This window comes from Cicer arietinum, chromosome 4 (genome assembly GCF_000331145.2).
Source record: "Cicer arietinum cultivar CDC Frontier isolate Library 1 chromosome 4, Cicar.CDCFrontier_v2.0, whole genome shotgun sequence".
Lineage (NCBI taxonomy): Eukaryota > Viridiplantae > Streptophyta > Magnoliopsida > Fabales > Fabaceae > Cicer > Cicer arietinum.
The window spans coordinates 39,896,243-39,912,322 of NC_021163.2; the positions used below are offsets into that span (position 1 = coordinate 39,896,243).

At 38.8% G+C, this 16,080-nt stretch overlaps 1 protein-coding gene across 1 annotated transcript in view; it reads right to left on the reverse strand.

Annotated features, from left to right (window-relative positions):
* LOC101495762 (cystathionine beta-lyase, chloroplastic) overlaps nucleotides 1–14,350 on the reverse strand; it is a 28,235-nt gene extending 13,885 nt beyond the window's left edge. Inside the window, exons 1-10 of the mRNA XM_004514668.4 lie at nucleotides 14,175–14,350; nucleotides 13,544–13,715; nucleotides 13,345–13,460; nucleotides 12,807–12,877; nucleotides 12,626–12,717; nucleotides 4,708–4,795; nucleotides 4,461–4,572; nucleotides 3,796–3,892; nucleotides 3,300–3,381; nucleotides 2,087–2,204 (exon numbers count right to left, since the gene is read on the reverse strand). Coding sequence (XP_004514725.1) covers nucleotides 2,087–2,204; nucleotides 3,300–3,381; nucleotides 3,796–3,892; nucleotides 4,461–4,572; nucleotides 4,708–4,795; nucleotides 12,626–12,717; nucleotides 12,807–12,877; nucleotides 13,345–13,460; nucleotides 13,544–13,715; nucleotides 14,175–14,240 — 1,014 coding nt within the window. The 5' untranslated portion in view covers nucleotides 14,241–14,350. The remainder of the gene's footprint in view (nucleotides 1–2,086; nucleotides 2,205–3,299; nucleotides 3,382–3,795; nucleotides 3,893–4,460; nucleotides 4,573–4,707; nucleotides 4,796–12,625; nucleotides 12,718–12,806; nucleotides 12,878–13,344; nucleotides 13,461–13,543; nucleotides 13,716–14,174) is intronic.
* Between the last annotated feature and the right edge of the window lie 1,730 nt (nucleotides 14,351–16,080).

Below are 16,080 nucleotides of genomic sequence, written 5' to 3' on the forward strand. Positions count from 1 at the left end.
AACCTCCTCAAGTAGTTATCCCTCTCCCACACACTCATATTCCTATCGAACCTGCCAAGTCTGCCCCTCAACCTCCCTGACCACTATAAACATATCACCGTCAATGCTTACCCTCTGTTGTGTCTGTTCCTGTTCCCATTATAGACTCTCCTCCGACACCACCTCCAGATCCAGTCCTGCCACCTGAGCCTGACCTTCCCATTGCTCTTCGTAAGGATATTCGCACCACCCGTAATCCATCTCCTCATTATATTGATTTGTGTTATCATCGTCTTTCTCCTTTACATTACACTTGCTTGTCCTCCTTGTCTTCTGTTTCTATTCCTAAAACTACAGGTGAAGCATTATCCCACCCTGAGTGGAGGCAAGCAATGCTTGATGAGATGTGTGCTCTACAAAGCAGTGGTACTTGGGAATTGGTACCTCTACCTCATGGGAAGTCGGTAGTCGGGTGTCGTTGGCTTTATACAGTGAAGGTTGGTCCTGATGGTAAGATTGATCGATTTAAGGCTCGTTTGGTAGCCAAGGGATATACTCAGATTTTTGGGTTGGATTACAATGACACATTCTCACCGGTTGGCAAAATGGCATCTGTCAGACTGTTTTTCTCCATTGCAACAATTCGACATTGGCCTCTCCATCAGCTTGACATTAAAAATGCCTTTTTGCACGGTGATTTTGAAGAGGAAGTGTATATGGAGCAACCACCAGGATTTGTTGCTCAGGGGGAGTCTTCCAACATGGTTTGTCGGCTACACAGGTCCCTTTATGGTCTTAAACAGTCTCCTAGAGCTTGGTTTGGCAGATTCAGCTCGGTAGTACAAGAATTTGGTATGATCCGCAGTGAAGCCGATCACTCTGTATTTTATCATCACTCAGCTCAAGGGTGCATCTATCTTATTGTTTACGTGGATGACATTGTTATAACTGGTAGTGATCAGCAAGGAATACTCCAGTTAAAACAACATCTCTCAAATAAATTTCAGACTAAAGACCTTGGTAAACTCCGTTATTTTCTGGGTATTGAAGTAGCTCAATCTAAGGATGGCCTTGTAATTTCACAAAGAAAATATGCTATGGACATTCTTGAAGAAACATGCCTATTAAATGCCAAGTCAGTTGATACTTCTATGGATCCAAATGTCAAACTCCTACCCAATCAGGGGGAGCCTCTATCAGATTCAGGAAGATATAGGAGATTGGTTGGAAAATTAAACTATCTCACAGTCACTCGTCCTGACATTTCCTTTGCTGTCAGTGTGGTAAGTCAGTTCTTAAATTCTCCTTGCCAAGAACATATGGATGCTGTAATCCGGATTCTTAAATACATCAAAAGTGCACCTGGAAAAGGTCTCATTTATGAAGACAGAGGACATACTCAAATAATTGGCTACTCAGATGCTGATTGGGCAGGCTCACCCATAGATAGACGATCAACTTCCGGGTATTGTGTACTCATAGGAGGAAATTTAATATCTTGGAAGAGTAAGAAACAAAATGTTGTAGCAAGATCCAGCGCTGAGGCAGAATACAGGGCCATGGCACTAGTAACATGTGAACCCATCTGGCTGAAACAGTTACTGAAAGAACTTCAATTTGAAGAGACCAGCACAATGACATTAATATGTGATAATCAAGCTGCATTGCACATTGCCTCGAATCCGGTTTTTCATGAGAGGACCAAGCATATTGAGATTGACTGCCATTTTGTTAGAGAAAAGATTGAATCAGGTGACATCATCACCAGCTTTGTCAAATCCAATGATCAGATGTGTTTACAAAGTCATTGCGAGGTCCTAGAATTAGTTATATATGTAACAAGCTAGGTGCATTTGATTTATATGCTCCAGCTTGAGGGGGAGTGTTAAATACTATATTAGAATGTAAATAATATATATGGGTTGTAAGTATGTAAGTATTCTGGCCCGTTAGCATTACTGTAAATTAGGGTTATTCAATACCCTGTGTCTATATAAAGAGATCCCGCTGTGTAGTTGAAACACACGGGTTATTCTATATGTCTCTCAATACTCTTTATATTCAACAAGATAAATAGCAGCACGTTAAACAATGTTCCAAAGAGCACCTGTTGCTTCTCAACTCGAAGGGACATTGTCTTGATTCCTCGCAAACAAAGCCAACAGTCGAATGGAGCTAAGCCTGTGCCCTCCGCATTTTGTAAGAAATATATTTCTTTTGCCAACCTTTAGAGAATTAAGGAAGAAGGTAAGCATTTGAGGGGAAAGGATACCAAAAATAGGGAAAATTAAAGATCTGTTTGATTTATGAAAATATGTTTTCATTAATAATTACAAATATTTGTACAGAAATAGTGAAAACAATATTTTGTTTTGTTATTATTATTTCCTATACAACCTTTGAAAATAGGAAACAAACTGTAAACATTGTGGCAATTCGTAATTATTAATGAAAAAAGAGAAAACATCTCTAAAAATCAAATGCACCCCGACTTATAAGTACGACAATGAATCAACAGAGAAAATATGAAACTAAAATTATAGTATTAGAAGTACAGTAAGAAGTAGTTTACGAAAGAATAACCTTTTCAACACAAATTTGCTTAAATGAGTTTGGCACAAGACAAAGGAGGAAGAAAAAGTAGCAACTGTAATTTGGATTCCAGGACATGGACTTATCAGAGAAACTCTACAAGTTTCTTTTCTATCTAGCTTGTAAGAAGCCAGTCATTTTTTCTGTAAAAAGATAGTGAGCTCGTGAACTTTTCACAACAAATCTTGTGAAAGAATTTATAAAAAAAAAGAGAGAGAAATTAAAAGATGCATTAGTTCGCATCACGTAGCAGAGCTTGTAAAAAATTTCCATACGATCAAAATTCAAATTACAGCTTTCCAATTAATGAAATTCAGACCAAAAAGTAACAATGGCAACAATACATTAATATCAAGATCATAATCAAAGTAATGATTTACAGTCAGCTCATGCAATTTTTCACAACAAATATCCAAATCAGAATCAGAGTCAAGATTTACAGTCATCTCATGAAATTTTTCAGAAAAATATTGTGAAATAATTTACACAAAAGCAATTAAAACATGCATAAGTTTATATAGCTGCAGAAGAACTTGTGAAAAATTTCCAACCTATTCAATAAATGAACGGACAACATTATTCAATTGTGCTCAGCAACAAAATATACCATACAATAAAAATTTAAATTACAGCTTTCAATGAATGAATGAATGAAATTCAGACTAAAAAGTTACAATGCCAAAAACGATATTTTTAAGATCTGATAATTATAAAATAAGAGCTACAACCTTTCACCTTTCACTGCAAGCACACCAGCCATAATATCACTATGTCCAGCAATAAACTTGGTAGCTGAGTGCATGACAATATCTGCAGGAAAAAATTACAAGCTATGACTATGTAAAGTTTGGGCTTAATGATAGACAAATGTTTTACATCTACTTTTTACTTCCATAGAAAAATATTTCTACTAAAATGAAAAGCAAAAATCAAACAAAGTTCTCTTCACTAGTTATAACAATAACTTCACATTTTTCCCTTTAATTGCACACCTTAAGCTTAAAGGAGTCAATCCTTTTTTCACATATATTGTGATGATGTCTTTCAAAATGGACTGAACATTTCAAATTCAAAACTTAATAATCAAAACATAGCCTTTCTTAAAATATGGAAGCATTGGGAGCAACTGCACCAATATTATGGTAGCTCATTATTATAAAGTATTAATTCATTACTTAAGTGAGGGTAATCTGTTTTTACTTTATAGCTATACTATGCTTATACCTGCTCCAAGTTCCAATGGCTGGGATAATACAGGTGACATTATACTATTGTCCACCAACACAAGAGCACCATGTGCATGAACCATCTCTGCTATTTTCTGGACATTAATTAAGAAAATAAGAAAAAAAACAATATTTTGTTATTTAGTGAAGAACCATTTAAAAATAACACAAACTACAGTATCCTTACCATTAAGTGAGAATGAAAATGACTTGATAATATTTAAATTCATATCCAAGATGTTTGCAAATTTAAATTGTGGCTAGAAATACTAAAAAGATATAAAAATGACAAAATAGTACAGTTGTGAAAGACAATAATAAAAACTACGCTAATTTCTACATTTATATTTCAAGAGAACTTCCAGAATATGAAGACCAGGGATTGGATATCAGCTGTCTGTCATTTGCAGTGAAAGAAGAATTTCTAGGAGTTGCAACATAGACAATACCATAATCCAACTATCATAATGTTAACACTTAATGAAAGACAAGTTTCACAGAACTTCCTGATGATACAAAAGCATCCCCTTCATTCTAACAGTTCTTATTCTTAGCACATAATAAAAAAAAAACCTCACAGTTGCAGAAGGAGAACAGCAACAACAACATAATTTAATACATAATTGACACTTGAGAATTAAATTACAAACTGAGACTTCTTACTCGAATATCAGAAATTTGTAGCCGGGGATTGGTTGGACTCTCCAGCCATACAAGCTTAGTCCTGGGTCCAATAGCAGATGCAACCTCATTGAAATCACATGTATTTACCCGGCTGCAGATGCAAAAATCACAATCCCATCAATGATGGACTTACCCTACACGGAATCAAGAAACTTGGCTGGTTTGTTTCTATACTTAATCATTGCAGAGAAAATAAATATGCATAACCAACACAAATCACACTAACTTCACCACAACTCCACTTCTGGGAACTACTTGGGACAGCAACCTATCTGCTCCACCATACACATCATCACCGGCAAGAATTTCCTCACCTATACGTACATTATTAGGAGTAAATATTAAGTAACAAGAAAAATATTCTAGTTTCTGTCAAAAATAGAAAAACTATCATGTTAGAATTCAGACACATAAATAATAGAGCCCCACAAATAGCAGAAAAAAAATACCACATGTAAGTTTGGTAAGAAAACACCAATGTGTATAACTGCCGATGCAAATTTTAAGACAGTTTAAGACACAAAAGCAAAATATTATGTAAATTCCTTATTCTAACACTTCTTTAACATGATTAGTTGATTTTCTTGTAAAATTATAATTGAACCATAAACATTTAATAAATAATTATAGGTCTAAAAATATACCACTTTCTATTTATCTGATAAAAAGAGATGGGATTAAATATTTTCAGTTTGTGATTATGATGAACATTTAACAAAAGTTGGCAAGAGACAAATTTAAAAATGTTGAGTTCACAGTCTAAGAATTTCATCTGCGTCACGTCATGGAAAGGATTATTAACTTAGGTGCTTAAGAGGGTGTCCTAACCAGTGTAGTCAAGATCGCGCACCAACTCGTAGGATCGTGCGAGTTTACGATCTGCGACCATGGCTCCATGCTGCGTGACGGCAAGGATTGCCGGATGTATGCGCCGTGGTCGAACACGCAAATTGGAGGTGGGATCGTACCAGATGGGCCAACCAGTTTGCAAGGCCATTTCTGAAAACTGGTCGGGTTTTTGTGGAAAAACCCATTTTATTAAATGGGTAAAAGAAGAAGCAATGCAGGCAAAGACACATAGACAAGAAACGATTACACAAACTGATAGGAATGGGCTGGGCCCCACAAGTGATGAGGGGGATCTCTTAGTAAATAGAGATGAGGTGGGGCCTAAGCAATGGCAAGTATATGTGAGAAAGAATAAGAAAGGGGATGCAGAAAAATAATGATTGCCTAGCTGGCATAGGGAGTTAATATTCCACTAATAAATAGGAATTAATATTCCACTAATAAAGGGGAGTGTGTCCAGAGATAGCTGGATGGTTTTTATTTCATTTTTCAGTTACACCTTAGAGGTTGGGCAGTAAGAGAATTGTTTTCTCTAACTGAGGAGCATTAGCTCTGGAATCATTTTCTGTTTTCTTATCAATTAATACAATAATTCTTTTCATCTAATTCAATCTTATCTCTGCTCTATCAATTGGTCCGACCTGCTACGTTCATGCAAACCAGAATGGACGCAAGAATCACCGGAGTGGAGGAGCGTTTGGGACGTGTGGAGGACAGCATTGAGTCTTTACGTGACTTCATTGGTTCTGAAATTCAGAGGGCTTTGACGGCGGTTCAAGACAATATTACAGCGGTTCCCTCGCGGTTAGATGAGTTCCGTTTAGCTGCGAAGAAGGTGGAATTGCCGGCGTTTACCGGTGATGATCCAGTGGCTTGGATCACTCGAGCAGAAACGTATTTCGACGTACAACGCATTTCGGCAGACGTGAGAATTCAATTGACGAAGCTCAGTATGGAAGGTCCTACGATTCATTGGTTCAATTTATGGCACGATTCTACGGAGGATCTGTCTTGGGAGAGTTTGACGGAGGCGTTGATCGTTCGTTTTGGTGGTGGTCGTTTGGAGAACCCCTTTGAAGAATTAAAGGAATTAAAACAATCTGGATCTGTTGAGGATTACATTGCTGAATTCGAATTGTATTCTTCACAGTGTGGCCGTTTACCAGAACAACAGTTTCTTGGTTATTTCATTGGTGGTTTACGTCATGACATTCGTTCTCGTGTGCGTACCTTCAGGCCTCGTAATCGTTACTTAGCGATGCAATTGGCTACAAACCGGGTCAAGGTTCTTGGGCCCGATTTCAAAAACCTAATTGGGCCAATCGCGAAGGGGAAGGGAACAGATTTGCAAACCCTAACCAGACTAGTAACAATGTGGGTAAAATGCGTACCGGGCTGGGTCCTGGATCTCAAACCGGGTCAACACACCCTCCCAATTCTACTCCTCCTTCACGTCTTAACTCTAGTGACGTTTCACGCCGTCACTCACGCGGCGTTCGCCATTTACCAAGCGCAGAGGTTAATGAGCGTCGCGCGAAGGGACTCTGTTTTCGTTGCAATGAACGATGGGATCCCCTCCATCAATGCGCAACGAAGCAGTTACGATTGATTATCTTGGGGGACGATGAAGTGGTCAACGATGAAGGAGAGATTGTGGTGCTGGAGGCCAAGTCGGAAGAAGAGATTGCACAAGAGGAGTTAGAATGTAAAGGGATGGGAGTTTTCGGTGTATCCACCACTCCAAACCAGGTTCGAACAATGAAAATAGAGGGCTGTTTGCAAGGTGCGCCTATTTTGGTTCTTATTGACAGTGGAGCCACGCATAATTTCATATCTCCTAAGGTGGTTGAAGCTCTAGGGCTGCCTATGGTACCTTCTACTCCCTTGGGCGTCAAGTTAGGAGATGGTCATCGTGTCCTAACTATGGGTAGGTGTAAGGGAATTCAGATGGATGTGGGAACGGTGCAGATTTGTTTTGATGCTTATGTGTTGGAGTTAGGGGGTGTGGATCTGATTTTGGGAGTTGTTTGGCTGGAAACTTTGGGGAAGGTGACCATGGATTGGAAAGAAATGTCTATGGTGTTCAACCATAAGGGCAGTATGGTGAAACTCCTTGGCCAAGCCTTAGATGAGAAGATGGCTACTTTCCAAAGCATCATCACTTCTTCCCGGCTAATAACAGACTGCGAATGGCCTACCTTGATGGAGGTGGTAGGTTCACAAGTGCCTCGTGTCTCAGATCAACAGACTAAGGAGTTGCAAAAGTTGTTAGATCAGTTTGCTATTGTATTTAAAGAAATCCAGGGTCTTCCTCCTACAAGAAACATTAGCCATTCCATTGAACTTCTGCAGGGTGCTGGTCCGGTAAGTGTGAGGCCTTACAAATATCCTCATTTACACAAGGATGAAATTGAAAAACAGATTCAGATCCTTATGCAGCAGGGGGTGATTCGAAACAGCACTAGTGCTTTCTCTAGCCCCGTTATTTTGGTCAAGAAGAAGGATCAATCTTGGCGCATGTGTGTAGATGGTCAAGGTTCTTGGGCCCGATTTCAAAAACCTAATTGGGCCAATCGCGAAGGGGAAGGGAACAGATTTGCAAACCCTAACCAGACTAGTAACAATGTGGGTAAAATGCGTACCGGGCTGGGTCCTCCTCCCAATTCTACTCCTCCTTCACGTCTTAACTCTAGTGACGTTTCACGCCGTCACTCACGCGGCGTTCGCCATTTACCAAGCGCAGAGGTTAATGAGCGTCGCGCGAAGGGACTCTGTTTTCGTTGCAATGAACGATGGGATCCCCTCCATCAATGCGCAACGAAGCAGTTACGATTGATTATCTTGGGGGACGATGAAGTGGTCAACGATGAAGGAGAGATTGTGGTGCTGGAGGCCAAGTCGGAAGAAGAGATTGCACAAGAGGAGTTAGAATGTAAAGGGATGGGAGTTTTCGGTGTATCCACCACTCCAAACCAGGTTCGAACAATGAAAATAGAGGGCTGTTTGCAAGGTGCGCCTATTTTGGTTCTTATTGACAGTGGAGCCACGCATAATTTCATATCTCCTAAGGTGGTTGAAGCTCTAGGGCTGCCTATGGTACCTTCTACTCCCTTGGGCGTCAAGTTAGGAGATGGTCATCGTGTCCTAACTATGGGTAGGTGTAAGGGAATTCAGATGGATGTGGGAACGGTGCAGATTTGTTTTGATGCTTATGTGTTGGAGTTAGGGGGTGTGGATCTGATTTTGGGAGTTGTTTGGCTGGAAACTTTGGGGAAGGTGACCATGGATTGGAAAGAAATGTCTATGGTGTTCAACCATAAGGGCAGTATGGTGAAACTCCTTGGCCAAGCCTTAGATGAGAAGATGGCTACTTTCCAAAGCATCATCACTTCTTCCCGGCTGATAACAGACTGCGAATGGCCTACCTTGATGGAGGTGGTAGGTTCACAAGTGCCTCGTGTCTCAGATCAACAGACTAAGGAGTTGCAAAAGTTGTTAGATCAGTTTGCTATTGTATTTAAAGAAATCCAGGGTCTTCCTCCTACAAGAAACATTAGCCATTCCATTGAACTTCTGCAGGGTGCTGGTCCGGTAAGTGTGAGGCCTTACAAATATCCTCATTTACACAAGGATGAAATTGAAAAACAGATTCAGATCCTTATGCAGCAGGGGGTGATTCGAAACAGCACTAGTGCTTTCTCTAGCCCCGTTATTTTGGTCAAGAAGAAGGATCAATCTTGGCGCATGTGTGTAGATTACCGTGCACTTAACAAGGTTACAATTCAAGATAAGTATCCTATCCCTGTGGTAGATGAATTGTTAGATGAGTTACATGGCTCGGGTTATTTCTCTAAGATTGATCTTAAATCTGGTTATCATCAAATTCGTATGAAGGAAGAGGATATTCATAAAACTGCATTTCGTACTCATGAGGGTCACTATGAGTTTATGGTGATGCCATTTGGCCTTACCAATGCCCCTGCAACCTTTCAATCAGTGATGAATGATATTTTTAAGCCTTTTTTAAGGAAGTTTGTATTGGTTTTTTTTGATGACATACTAGTGTACAGCGATAGTTGGACTGCTCATTTGCAGCACTTGGAGATGGTTCTAAACATTTTGAAACAACATCAGTTTGTGGCTAACGGAAAGAAGTGTGCTTTTGGTAAACACCAAGTTGAATACTTGGGTCATGTCATTTCCAAAGCAGGGGTTGCTGTGGATCCTGCCAAGGTTAGCAGTGTGTTACAATGGCCAGTCCCTAAGAACGTCAAGGGGGTGAGGGGTTTTTTGGGATTAACAGGTTACTATAGAAAATTTATAGCTAACTATGGGAATATTGCTAAACCCTTGACCGAGTTGACAAAGAAGGATGGTTTTAGATGGAATGTTGCGGCTGCCGAAGCTTTTGAGAAATTAAAAGTAGCTGTTACAACTGCCCCAGTTTTAGCTATGCCTAATTTCAAATTCCCTTTTGAAATTGAATGTGATGCCTCTGGAAAAGGGGTTGGTGCTGTGTTGTTGCAATCTAAACATCCCATTGCGTATTTTAGCAAGGCTTTTGAATCATCTAGGCTATCTAAATCGGCCTATGATAAGGAGTTAATGGCTTTGGTGTTAGCTATTCAACATTGGAGACATTATTTGTTAGGAAGGCGGTTTGTGGTTTATTCTGATCAAAAGAGCCTAAAACACTTGTTACAGCAACGCATTACCACAGTAAATCAACAGGAATGGATGGCTAAGTTGTTGGGTTTTGACTTTGAGGTGGTGTATAAGGTGGGAGTGGAAAATAAGGTGGCTGATGCTTTATCTAGACAACATGAGGATGCTGAAATTCATGCTCTTAAATCCTATCCTATTTGGCAGCAGAGCAGCCAATTGCAACAAGAGGTATCGAAGGATCCCTGGCTTAAAAGCATTGTGGAGGCTATTCAAAAGGATGTTACTGCCAAACCTGGGTTTTCCTTAAAAGGTGGCATCTTATTCTACAAAAATAGGTTAGTTATACCGGCTAACTCACCACTTATTGAAGATCTACTTAAGGATTTTCATTCTTCCCCTAGTGGGGGTCACTCCGGCTACCTACGCACTTATAGGAGAATGGCAGGCACTTTATATTGGCAAGGGATGATGAAAAGGGTGCAAGATTTTGTGAAAGCTTGTGACACTTGTCAACGTCAAAAATATGCCGCGACTACGCCTAGTGGGTTACTACAGCCGCTACCTATTCCAGTTTTGGTGTGGAGTGAGATATCTATGGATTTCATTACTTGTTTGCCCAAAAGTAATGGATTTGAAGCTATTTTGGTGGTGGTGGATCGTCTCTCCAAGTATAGTCATTTCATTCCTCTTAAACATCCATTTACTGCTCGCTCCATTGCTGCTATTTTTGTGAAGGAGGTGGTTAGACTGCATGGAATTCCGGAGTCAATTCTTAGTGATCGTGATCCCTTGTTTGTGAGTATTTTTTGGAAAGAGTTGTTCAAGCTAGTAGGTACGGTGCTTAAAATGTCTTCGGCATACCATCCCCAAACTGATGGCCAAACAGAAGTGATTAATCGCTGTTTAGAGGCCTATCTACGTTGTTTTATTGCAGATCAACCTAAGTCATGGGCACATTGGATTCCTTGGGCAGAACTATGGTACAATACCACATTCCATGTTTCCACAGGGTTTACCCCTTTTGAGGTGGTGTATGGCAGGAGACCTCCAGTATTGGTGCATTTTTTGGAGGGAGAAACCAGAGTAGAAGCTGTAGCCCAGGAGTTAAGAGACAGGGATGAAGCTTTGCGTCAATTGAAAGCTAATTTACTCAAAGCTCAAGAGTACATGAAATACCAAGCTGATAAAAAACGCAAGGCAGTTCAATTTGAGATTGGTGATTGGGTTTTCCTCAAATTACGTCCCCATCGACAGCAATCGGTGGTGCATAGAATTCATCAAAAATTGGCTCCCAGATTTTTTGGTCCTTATCAAGTCATTAAGAAGATAGGGCAGGTTGCTTACAAGCTACAGTTACCAGCAACATCTAAAATACATCCTACTTTTCATGTTTCTCTATTGAAGAAAGCTGTAGGCAATTATACTGCTACAACTCAATTACCTAGCAGTTTGGAGTCTGACACTGGGGATATTATTCCTACTAAGGTTTTGTCATGGAGGGATAAGTTTGATGGTGGGCAGCATAAGCGAGAATGGTTGATTCAATGGGAAGGCATGGATGTCGGAGATGCTACCTGGGAAGAGGAACTGCTGCTGAAGAGTCAATTCCCTGATTTGCGCCTTGAGGACAAGGCTACTGTTGAAGGTGGGGGTGATGATAGGAATGGGCTGGGCCCCACAAGTGATGAGGGGGATCTCTTAGTAAATAGAGATGAGGTGGGGCCTAAGCAATGGCAAGTATATGTGAGAAAGAATAAGAAAGGGGATGCAGAAAAATAATGATTGCCTAGCTGGCATAGGGAGTTATTATTCCACTAATAAATAGGAATTAATATTCCACTAATAAAGGGGAGTGTGTCCAGAGATAGCTGGATGGTTTTTATTTCATTTTTCAGTTACACCTTAGAGGTTGGGCAGTAAGAGAATTGTTTTCTCTAACTGAGGAGCATTAGCTCTGGAATCATTTTCTGTTTTCTTATCAATTAATACAATAATTCTTTTCATCTAATTCAATCTTATCTCTGCTCTATCACAAACCCTAAGTTCTCATCTCACGTTTGTGCCATCTTCCCTCCCTGCAACGGTGCTCGTTAATGCGCCACCACCTGTGACGTCATTCCTCTGGTTTCGAGCAACTCTTCTGTTTTCTGAACTGAACACTTCCTCTGTTTTCTATTTTCTGTCTTCTTCTGTTTTCTTCCTTGTGAACTTATGGAATGAGGTTGTGAATTTTTAATTAGCTTAGTTTAATGTCATGATTTGGAGGCTATTTTATTCGTAGTTTTTATGTTTATGTGTTATATATTATATATAAGTACAATTTTGCCTTTCCGTAGGATCTTACGATTCATGTTACGATCCTCGAGTTACGATCTTCCACCCCTCTCCCAATCCTATATAGGATCTCGAGTTTGACTACCTTGGTCCTAACCCCTCAAACTTAATTAGTTGTGTATCTTGTGACTTGTGAGACAACAACCTTTTCATAAACATTCAGTGAATAAATAACAACAAACCCAATTGATCTTAGCATATGCACATTTATACTTTCATTTTTAAGCAAACTAAAACATATACTTAATCCAACAAACTAAGATCAGGTGTTATCACTGTTAAGAAAGGAAAAGCACCGCTTTTTAGAAGGTGAACAACAGTGCTCAAAGCAGCCATTCCACTGGTGAAGCAAAAGGCTCTATCTGCTTTATCAAGTTTTGCAAGAATACTGAGAATGCAAAGTTAAAAACCATAATGTCAATGAAGCAGGGATGAATTATCCACGATTGCAATACAAAACATAAACCCACATCAAACCTTTCTAAAACATCTCGAGTAGGATTTCCACTTCTAGTATAGTCATAGGGACCATTTTCTGTTGCAGAAGGCTGCACCATGAAGAATAACAGACATAAATTATCATGAATATTATAGAATACTACGCAACAGTGATAGTAAATATACATGTGCATATGCTGGGCACCGGATGATCATTCAAAGATATCAAAGTCACAAAAACAGGCACATCAAACAAGGAAGAAATTCTTTCACACAATGTACTACTTGGACTCAATTATAAGTAAAAAAAAGTGCATAAGTTTGCTGGACTAAAATATACGCAAATGTCAACTAATTTATCCACATATAATGTTATTATTCCAAAAATACACTTTAGTTAATTAATTAATGTTGTGAAGAGATGACCTATAACTAGGTGCAGGTTAGTAAATGTATTTCTTTTGCTACATGAAATCAGGAAAATTAAATATACTTAACTATCATCATTAATAAGTGTGAGTGTGGGTATTTTTTGCTAATAATTGAGTGCCGAGGGTGTAGCAAATAAAATTCTCACCTGCTTAAAAGTAGCAGTCTGGTAAAGCGGCGTACTAACTGCACCATAAGGATCAAACTTATTCTCGAAATTCATCACCATTGTTGAAATTCGAGGCTCCCTTAGCTCCTCCTCTTCTGCCAACAGCAAGAATCAACATATATAAAACATAAACAACTTCATCTTACATCACAACAAAAAACAGAAGCACAAAACAAACCAGTTAAACCCTCTGCAACATCAACATCCACTAAAGCAGAAGTGCTCACATCCATCTCTCTATCAACCAAGCAATAGAGCTTGAATCCCTCTGCACACAACACTTTATTTGTTCTGAAATTCACCGACTTGCTAAACACCAAGCTATCCCACGTCTTTCCAGAAATTGTGCTCTATAATACACCAATTTGAAAGAGAAACAATAAACATTTGAATATCAAACACAACAATAATCATGTGGTTGGACTCGAGTGGTTAATAAATTTCAATTAAGAATTAATCAAGCCTGGGGTAGAATAATCCTTGACTAGGCTTTTAAAAAAATACCAAACAAAAGAAAAAAGAAAACAAATATCCAAAAATTGTGATCTAAAATGTACCAATTCAAAAGAGAAACGTGACTATCACTATTCACTATAAATGCAAAAACAAAAATCCAGAAATTAGCATCTAAAACAGATCAATTCGAATGAGAAGCACTATGCAAACAAGTGAGAGGTTAAGAAGAACAAGTTTTGCATTGCATGATTTATTGCAGGAGGTGGTAATAAAGCAATTAAGCAACATATAGTGGTGTTTTGTTGCAGCTTCACGGGAAAGAAATGGAAAATAATGTATAGTGGTGGGTTTACCTGAGATGGGCGAGAAATGGAAACGGGATTAATGAAGGGCTTCAGAGAGATCGAAGAAGAACCCATTTTTTTAGTTTAAAATAAACAGACAGTGTTGCCTGTGTACTTCAACGTCAACATGGTAGCAAAATAGGTTAAATGGCTGCTCGTTCTTCTCCGGCTTCTCACACCCCTCAATTTTTTTTAAATCCAAAATACCCAAACTACCCTTCCCTCTTTATTCAATTAATCCATTATTTCTATTTCATGATCTTCATCTTTATTAACCTAACACATTCATCTTCATTAATCTGACACCTTCATCTTCAATCATTTTCAATCATCTTCAACAATCTTGAATCATTTTTGCCATCTTCAACATTCTTGAAGCATTTTCAACACTTTCATCATCTTGAACACCTTCATCAGTTCAATCATCTTCAATCAAGTAAGCAATGGTTGTTTTTTGAATGGTTGTTGTTATTGAATGTTTATCAATGGTTATTTTTGAATGGTGTTCGTGTTTTTTTAATGTGTTTTGGGTGTTTTGAATGTTGTTTTTGAATGTTCATCAATGGTGTTTTCTGGGTTTGATGGTTGTAGTTCACGTGGGGTTTAGTTTTAGAGGTGACGTACGTGAACTCATATCACGTAGGGTTTAGTTTTAGAGGTGACGTACGTGAACTCATATCACGTAGTTTGACGTGAACTCAGATCACGTAGGTTGATGGGGTTCACGTACGTGAACTCAGATCACATAGGTTGATGGGGTTCGCGTACGTGAACTCAGATCGCGTAGGTCGATGGAGTTCACGTATGTTGATGGTGTTTACGTGGAGTTCACGTACGTGAACACAGTTCACGTACGTGAACACAATTCACGTATGGGTTCATTTAAGGAGTTCATGTAGGCTTTATAGAGTCCACGTAGGTTATGTTTCTGAACTTGCATAAATGTTATATTGTTATGTTATTTTGATAATGATTATGATTTGTTTATGCAGAAATGGTGCGTACAATGTTTACTGATAGAGCGGGTCGTGTTATAATCAATCATAACAGGTTCAACTCCGTCATTCATAGCGTCAAAATTAGGTTCCACATCATCATACATTTCTTCAAAATCAGGATCCAAATCATCATACATTTCCTCAAAATCAGGTTCCAAACCTTCATACATTTCGTCACTGTTGTCTCCCCCTTGATCCATTTAACAGCATCCAATAAATTACATAAATATAACATAAAAAATCCTAACTCCTAAATCCAATAAACAAAAAAAAAATTCAAATTTTAGCAGCATTACGTGAACTGAGTTAACGTATGTGTACGTGAACTGAGTTCACGTAGCAAATATGTGAATTGAATTCGACTACACATATGTGAACTCAGTTCACGTATGACTCGTATGTTTCAAAAAACTAACCTTCACGTGAACTGAGTTCAAGTATGTGTCCTTGAATTCAATTCACGTATTTGCTACGTGAACTCAGTTCACGTACACATACGTTAACTCAGTTCACGTAGCTCATATGAATTCTTAAACTCCATTGATGTACGCAATCTGAAATCACATACGTTTACGTAAACTTAAATCACGTAGCATTTGTAGTTTTTTAATTTTATCAGCTACGTGAATTCATTTCACATAAACGTACGTGAACTGAGTTCACGTACGAAACCCAGATTTTGAAAAAAAATTGAAAGTATGAAACCCAGATCTACGCAAAAATGACATTCACTTTGATTGAATGCTCCACTTCTAAAAGTTTCTTTATGCTTGTACATATCATGTCAAAATCAAACTTATGATGATCTAGTGACAATGTGTAATTTTTGCAAGTATGCGGCCCATTCAATTTACCAATTACCCATAAGTCACTCTTTTTGCATCGTGAAGCTCTGCACTTAACCAAACATTTTGGAC